Source organism: Lactuca serriola, chromosome 5 (assembly GCF_051521515.1).
Source record: "Lactuca serriola cultivar US96UC23 chromosome 5, Lser_US96UC23_V15, whole genome shotgun sequence".
NCBI lineage: Eukaryota > Viridiplantae > Streptophyta > Magnoliopsida > Asterales > Asteraceae > Lactuca > Lactuca serriola.
This window is the reverse complement of record NC_136412.1, coordinates 108425819-108434425: the sequence shown is the minus strand read 5'-3', so window position 1 is coordinate 108434425 and position 8607 is coordinate 108425819. Positions and strand designations below refer to the sequence as shown.

The 8607-nt window shown below is 36.7% G+C and overlaps 1 protein-coding gene across 1 annotated transcript; it reads right to left on the bottom strand.

Moving 5' to 3' along the window:
- Positions 1-4966: 4966 nt before the first annotated feature.
- Positions 4967-5915, bottom strand: LOC145052856 (PLAT domain-containing protein 3-like). The gene is made up of 2 exons (XM_079000770.1): positions 5758-5915; positions 4967-5685 (listed from the first exon to the last, which is right to left on the bottom strand). The coding sequence occupies exons 1-2, from the start codon at positions 5827-5829 to the stop codon at positions 5200-5202; spliced, it is 558 nt and encodes a 185-aa protein (XP_078856896.1). The 5' UTR covers positions 5830-5915; the 3' UTR covers positions 4967-5199.
- Between the last annotated feature and the right edge of the window lie 2692 nt (positions 5916-8607).

Below are 8607 nucleotides of genomic sequence, written 5' to 3'. Positions count from 1 at the left end.
AAGAATGATAGAGGAGCAACGTTGGAATGAGGATTTCTCTAACGAAGCTGGCACTAGAAATACTCCCATAGTATTTCATGATTCACTACGACGACGGCTCATTGTTTGGGTATTGGGTAAGTTTTAGGCATGTCGCATACTATAGTCACTCCCAAGCACATGTTGGCTGTGTCTCGAATGAATATAGTTGGCCAGGCTATATTGACCCTAGACACGACTACATAACTGCCCAGGTTTAACCGCAGCATACAACACCCATTTACTTATGTTTTGTTCAACTTGTAGTTACGGATCTCGACGGTTAGGTATACTTATATACTTTTTGAAAATACTTATATTTTAAAGTATACTTTTAGTTCAGAGCACTTAGGCCCCTTAGTGTTTATAGTTTTATACCATGTAAGGTTTGGTATACTTAGTTCACTATAAACATGGGCTCTGATACCAATCTGTCACACCCCAAAACCCAAGGCAGAAACGTTTCCGAGGCGGACTCCACGTTGAGTATCAAATCCAATGTACATAGTAAGCGAAGTAAAAAACCATTACATTACATATAAATATTTTACATTTGTTTTAAAGTAAAAAGTATTACAAGTGTGATATATATATATATATATATATATATATATATATATATATATATATATATATATATATATATATATATATATATATATAGACAAAAGTAAGACGTGTCTTCTACGCAATCCGTCTTCACCAAAAGGAATCACCGGGTACCTGTCTAATGCAGACCTGAGAATACAAGCAATTTGAAAATCAGCATAAAGCTGGTGAGTTCTTAAGCGGTTTTGTTTTCTGAAAATGTATTGTTTTTCCTTTATATTTTTGAAAAGTTACGCACCAAGAAAATCCCATATTTTCTTAAAAGTTGGTTACTAATCTGAAATGTAATGTAAAAGATGTACACTGAAAACATGGTTACTCATGTGAATTGTAAGGTTTAGTTATCTGGTTTGTTACACAAATCTGGTTATGTACAAATGTTACCCCAGGAAAATCCCATATTTTCCTGAAAGTTGGTTACCAATCTGTAATGTGAAAGTTGTATACTGAAAATCTGGTTGTCCTTGTGAAATGTATTAGTTTTAACATGTATATAAAACTAATATGTACAAGTAAAATAGATACTTTATTCATTATTACTATCAAGTAAATCTCTGTTATCCAAATTGCGAGTTCCATAATCATACGATAGACTAGATATGGCAATAAGTAGTCCACATCACCTTATGACTTTCGTCACCCTTGAACCTTTTGGTTCGGCTGTGGCTAGTAGCCAGGTGTGGGGTAGTCAGCCCCGTATAGATCTATACACTCAAGTCACGCTCCCTATCTAAGAGATTCTGGTTACGGGTGCGGTCCTCCACTCGCGTATCTCTGTGGAGTGTTCTTCGAGGATGTGTCTCCAATTTATAGGAATAACAAATTTACTAGTAATAATACAGAAAGATACTATTACAAACAATGATCCTCCACTCGCATATCTCTGTAGAGTGTTACCGAGGACAAAACAGTGTACTAAGTTTCATGTTCAAAGTTCAAATGTTATGCTTTTAACTGATATAATGTGGAAAACCATTTGTGAAAATATAAAATACAACATTTTATAACGTTTTTCACAAATAATACGGTAATGTGTTCTGCAAGTTCAAACGGTTATCTGTTATGATTATCAGTGTTAAAAGCATATGTAATATGGAACACAACACATGTAAAAACAAGTTTTAAGTACATGTATTCTTTGTACTTTGCTTGTATTCTCCCCCTGAAAACAGTGAAAAACATTGAAAAAGGGTAGGGGAATGAAGTCACCAGGCGAGAAAACGTGACAGTTTGAGTGCTAAGCGTGAGTTCGGGGCTTGATAACGTGCGAGGTTCTTATGTAATATGGAATGATACACAAATATATTTAATTAGACTTCAAACCACTAATTAGATAAGAATATACACTCTGAGGAGCAAAAACACTTCAATTCAAGTGTTAGGAGTGATTCAGGTGGCATCTAAGGGTGTGTAGGGTTTAAGTATGGAGTTTACTCTTCAAGAGTAAACTCCTTGAAGATTTTGCGGTCCATTGACCATATCCCCATGAGTTAACGGCCATAAGCTCATGGGTGGTGGGTTCTTGGGTGCCAAATGGTCATACAATGCACACGGGAAGGTTCTAGGGTTGATTTCATGGCTTAGGAAGTGTTCGGGACTTGAAATGGCTTTGGAAAATGAGTTTACGGTCTAAGGAGATGTTCTTGGGGAGTTTACTACCTTAAACTCATGAGTTTACAACCGTAAACTCATGTTTGTACATAATTCACGGCTTTTGGTAGTTGTAAGTCAATCACATGTGATTCTAGACCAACATACAAGCCATACAAGGTGTTAAGGGCACTTTAACACCCATTGAAAGAGTTTATGGTCTAAGGAGATGATTTTACGGTCTAAGAATGTTCTTGGACTGTAAACTCTAGTTTGTTCCATTTGTGCATGTTTTGGTGCATTTTTTTGAAGGGTTACAAGGTTCTATGCACTCATGGAAGTTCATTGGAGGTGTTTAAGGGCATTTTGACACTTAAACATGAGTTTATGGCCCATGAATGAGGGTTTACGGTCTAAGAACATGCTTGGGCTGTAAACTCATGTCCATACATCAAATGATACAATTTTGGGGTCCTAAGCTCATGCATGCAAGTTTCTAAGTCGAATCTAAGCCCTAGAAGTGTTTTGGAGGGGTTTTGAGGCTTCAAAACCCTCATAAGAGGTGTTCACGGTTTTGGGAGGGTCCCCAAACCGTAAACACATGTTCATATGTGTTTTGGGTGATTCCAACATGAATTTGCATACTATACAAGTTAAACAACAAGTTTAGGATGGATTCCTTACCAAATGATGCTTGAAATGAGGTCTTTGGGCCAATTTCGAGTTCTAGAGAGAGAGTGTAGTGAGAGAAAGTTTTTAGAGAGAGAGAGTAAAAGCCTCAAAATGATGTCACTCAATCCCTTATGTAGGGGTTGAGTTTGTGGCCCGGAGGAATTCTACCCGATACTAACGTTAGACGCGACTTTTGGTTGTACCCGATAAATTTTGTCGTAACTCAACTTGGATGAAACTAATAATTTTCCAAATAAATATGGAAAATATTTTAATGTTTATAACTCATCCCGACACTTATGGAACCGAATTAAAAGTCGCGATTAACTTAATTTAACTCAAAAATTAACGTATCAGATTGAATTTAACGGTTTTACTTAACGAGAATGGTTTTAGTGACGAAATAAATTACAGGTTGTCATAGAACAAATCCATACAAGGGAAAACAAAAAACAAAGTAAAAACATGAAGAAATTCTTGAACTACCCACCTCGATCTGATCATTGGTAGCAACTATGTGAAGATCATAATGACGATCACTGATGACCGTTTGTTGAATAAGATCGGGCCTCTCTCCAAAACACTTCTGGCAGGTAGTAAAATAGTTGAAGAACTATGAGAAATTTGTCTATATTAATCAGAACCGAGTAGTATGTGTTCTTGGAGAGATTAATTAAGTTGGAATACTCTCGTCATTCATCAGGACTTGTTGGATCACTTTGTTGTGTTGGATAGGCTGCATCAAGAAGAAATGTAAACACAAAAACCCTTCCCCTTCGTGGAAATGACATGTCTTTGGTAGTAACAACAACAAGAAGCAATTTAGAACAAGTGTACCCAAAACTACATTTACAAATTACAAGCATAATAATCATCTTAATTTTAGATCAATTCTTGTTGATTGAAAACCAAAATTGAAAAGAAGAAAGTTTATTTTACCAAAAACCATACCAGGATTGAAAGATTTCAGTAGATGATAGTAATGGGCTTTTGGTTTTATATGTCAACAATGGGACAGAAATTAGGAGAAAAGGGAATAATTTACCAAAAGACGACAACAACCATCGCAGGAGTCCATTCCTCTCCTTCGTCATCATCATCATCATCACCATCGAGAGAGAGAGAGAGAGAGAGCGAGAGAGAGCGAGAGAGAGAGAGAGAGAGAGAGAGAAAGAGAAGAGGGAAACTAATGAGTGGTGCGATGTTGTTAGCTGGATTAGTGTTTCAAAAGTTCGATCTTCATTACCATTTCCTTGAGCAGAGACATAGGTACAACATCCTCTCTTTAAAAAAAGACATAGGTACAACATCTAAACTTTTTTTTTTGTCATTGATCAGGTGGCAATTGTGGTTTAGACAAAAGAAACAGAAGGGGGGGGGGAGAGAGAGAGAGAGAGAGAGAGAGAGAGAGAGAGAGAGAGAGTCTGTGAGTGATGAGAGGTGCGATGGCGTTGGCTAGATTAGGGTTTGAAAAGTTGGATATTCATTACATTTTTTCTGAGTAGAAACACATGTGCGATTGTAGTTTTTAGAAGATAAACAGAGGTAGAAAAGATTAATGGAGGAAAGGTTGGCTGGTGACCTATTCTAGGTTGTAGCGACAACGTGAGGAGGGTGGTGATACCGGAGGGTTGCCAGAAACTAGAGATCGTAAGGAGAGAGACAGAAGAGATGTAGGTTTGAGGGCATTGAATGTGTATAGAGGAGGTTAGGGTTTAGTGCTTTCAAGATCTAGAGATAGCGTAGGGTACATTGTTAGATGTAAAGCTTAATAAGGTTGTATGTTATGTTGTAAAGGGTATACCTCTTAAATTTCAAGAAATATCTAAAATATTTTATATAATTATATAAATATGTAAGATAAAGATAAACAATTCCAAACGCCCCGTAGAAATGAGCATAAAATTCAAGACAACCAATTATGGTATATCCCCTAAATGTACTCTTTAAAAGATTGAACTTTGCTATACAAAAAGGCTTAGCGGCGCAGATTGTTGCCCGTTTGTCATCAAACTTGTTGTACGATGATAATTAAATCTAAGGAAATACAAATTCGTAAAATAATTAACAAAAAAAATAAATAAATAACATCACACCTTTTATTTCTATTGATAATTGATAATAAGATTACAGGCGATGTTTACTAGAAATACACACATACAAAATCTTAATTTATGAATGAAGAGACTCCAAGAGTTTATTGTGGGATTCCAATCTCAACAACAAAATCAAACCCTCGATGGGTTTCACTCCAAAATCAAAACCATTTGATGCAAACTTCAAACATCACTTTTGCCACCCGATCGCCTCTCACACAACAGAAAGCAGTGATGAAGCAGTACCGCGGATTACGTGGCGCCGGTGAGCGGATAAACTACCATCGCCGTCGGATCCACAGTAATTTCTGACGGCGGTAAGTTCGTATGGTGACGTGTCGGTAGCAAGCCACTGTTCAACCGTGAATGTCTGTTGTGCGCAGGGGATGTGTGCTCCGGTAGTCGTTACCTCAATGTAATTACAATACCAACCATGATGAGCCCCGGTGCCGTCGGAGGTGATGTTCATCTCACACGGTGCTCCGGTCAAACAAGGGCCTCTTCCACTGAAAATGTCCAGATTGCTCCTCTCGAAATAGTTGTACCCAGGACCCATCAAACCCCCCCAAGCTTCTAGATTGTTGATCCTGATGCCATAGCCGGCGGCGTCGTATAGTGTTAACGTCATGTTGGAATCTGTTCCGGCTTTAAGTATCGATCCAGTTCTGACGTAAATGGTGTACACACAATCCGGATCAGACTGCAATTATTCGAAAAAGCTTAATAAGATTTTAAATGTTTTGAATGAATGCAGAGAGGAATAGGAGCTTACAGATCTGACGACGGCGGCGATGATGAAGACGATGAGGAGATTGAAGAACAAACGGTTGACTTTAGGAGCCATGGTTCCCTTGTTGGTAATGGTGCCGATGGGCAGATAGATCTGTGATGAATGGGGGAGTGGAGCGGGTGATATATGATATGGATGAAAATGAGGACATAGTGGTAGGGCCGGTCAATCCACGTGATACGTATATTTTCATCACACGTTGAGTTTGCATATATCTTTTTAGGAGTAGGGAGTCTTATCTTTTAAAAATCGGTTTTTTTAGTTGAATCGGTATTGCGAACAGTTTTCAGTTTAATCGGTTCAGCCGTTGAATAAACCAGTTTTTATAATTTTCATTTTTTTATATATTTTTTTATACATAAATACATACAAAAATAAATAATTTGATGTCCACAAGTGCAAATATTAAAATACACATGAAAACAAGTTCTAGATCAATCTAAATACATTAAAATAACTTATAACCATAAGTTTTACATCAATTCACATACATTAAAAAGAAAATAAAATCCTAGATGAATATAAACACATCAAAAACCTTCATAACATTTATCTTGTGTTTTTATTAAGAATTTTTTTAATAAATGTGAAAAAATACTAACGTTTATTATGCAAACAGTTTCATATCCATGTGTTTTTATTCAATTTATCAGTTCAACCAGATTTTTGTAAAAACCGACCGGTTTGATCCAGTTAAAAAATCGATAGAAAACCGGTGATAGTTGAACTGTTCATTTCCCTGATTCCCAGTTCAAACTAGTTTTTAAAACATTGGTACCCATTTAAGCCACTCCCACATTATTTTTTATTGTTTATTTTTTGTCATCTTTCTTAACCCACAACACACAAAAACACTATTTTTTTAACCCACTTAACCCATTCAATTAAAAAAAATATATACAAAACAAGCAAAGTAAAATCTTAATTAGCAATAGAGTTACCTCCGGTACCACTCCTCTTCAGCGAATTGTTTAATTGGTTTTACTAACTCACTTCATCCTCTCTCTACTTTCTTTCTCTCATTTTTTCTTATACCATATGTTTTAATACGTATGCCTTAGTTGTTTTGTATTCTTTTTAAATTGAGTGGGTTGAATGAGTTGAGAAAAATAAGATTTCTGTGTATTGTGGGTTAGAAAAGTTGAAGAAAAAAGAGAAACAAAAACTGATGTGACGGTGGGTTCAGTCGGTTGGAAGGGAATGACTCTCTCCTCCCTTATAAAGAATAAGAACATAAAATTTGATTTTAAATGAAGATATTAGATGGATAATAACTGATGTCTTTTTCCATTCTCAAATTAAACGAATAAATTATAAAATAAAATATACAGTTAAAAGGATACGATGAAATATATAAAAGAGAAATTAAATATCTTTATATTTTTTCTTCCTTCGCATTCTTCTATGACTTTAAGATAATAATAATAAAGAAAGTCAGCTTATACTGAGGATAAGTTTTTGTTTCATTCATGCAAAATCGTCCCTTTAGGTTACATCAGAAAAGATAAATAAATAGCCACAAAGAATGTAACAAACTAGCATATCGTATTGGATCAGAAGCCTATCTAGAATAAGATAAACATGACATAAAGATAATAACAATTCCCTCAAGTTGAAGCATGAAGATTACGAATGTTCAACTTGACCATGAGAGATTGTAGTCGTTCCGCGCCAAGTGGTTTAGTGAGTAAGTCCGCCAGTTGATCTTTGGTGTGAACCCAAACAGGAGCGATCTCTTTTGATTCCACCCTTTCCCGAACAAAGTAGCAATCCATTTCCACGTGTTTTGTGCGTTCATGGAAAACTGGATTGTGTGCTATGTGCTTTGCAGATTCATTGTCACACATGAGAGTGGTAGGCGAATTAATGACAACACCTAAATTAGTGAGTAGCCAACGAACCCAAAGGATCTCACTCACTGTCGTTGCCATCTCACGATATTCAGCCTCAGCGGAAGACCTTGAAACCACCGATTGTTTCTTGGATTTCCAATAAACGGGAGCTCCTCCAAGGAGAAGTAAGTATCATGTTCGAGAACGGCGCGAATAGGGACATCCCAACCAATCGGAGTCACTATAAGCTACTAGATTAGTAGACCCATCATTTGGAAGCAAAATACCTTGTCCGATTATGGTCTTCAAATAACGTAAAACACGTAAAGCTGCATCCCAGTGTGGCTGTTTAGGATCGGATACGAATTGACTCAAAATGTTAACCGAATATGTTATATCGGGGTGAGTGGCTTGTAAATACAAAAGACGACCAATGAGATGCCTATACATATTTGCATCAACCCGGTTTTCATTGTCACCTTTATCGAGTTTAAGGTTCTGCTCCATTGGAAAACGGCTTGGCCTGCACCCCAGCATACCCGAATCGTCCAAGATATCCATGGTGTATTTGTGTTGACTGAGAACTAAACCTTCTTCCGTACGTGACACCTCGATCCCCAAAAAATATTTTAAGCTACCAAGATCTTTGATACTAAATTGGGTATGGAGATTAGCTTTTGTACTCTCAATCTTTTCTTCATTATTACCAACAATGACTACATCATCTACATAAATGAGAGCCACCACAAAAATATCGTTATTTTTCTAAATAAAAAGAGAATGGTCAGCATGAGATTGTATGAAACCAAGAGCACGAATAGCTGTGGTAAACTTGTGATGCCAATTGCGACTTGCTTGCTTTAAGCCATACAGTGACTTTTTAAGTTTACACACTCGCGTGTCTCCTTCTTTGCAAAATCCTTGGGGAATCTTCATGTATACATCTTCTTCCAAGTCACCATGCAAGAATGCATTATTCACATCGAGTTGGTGAATAATC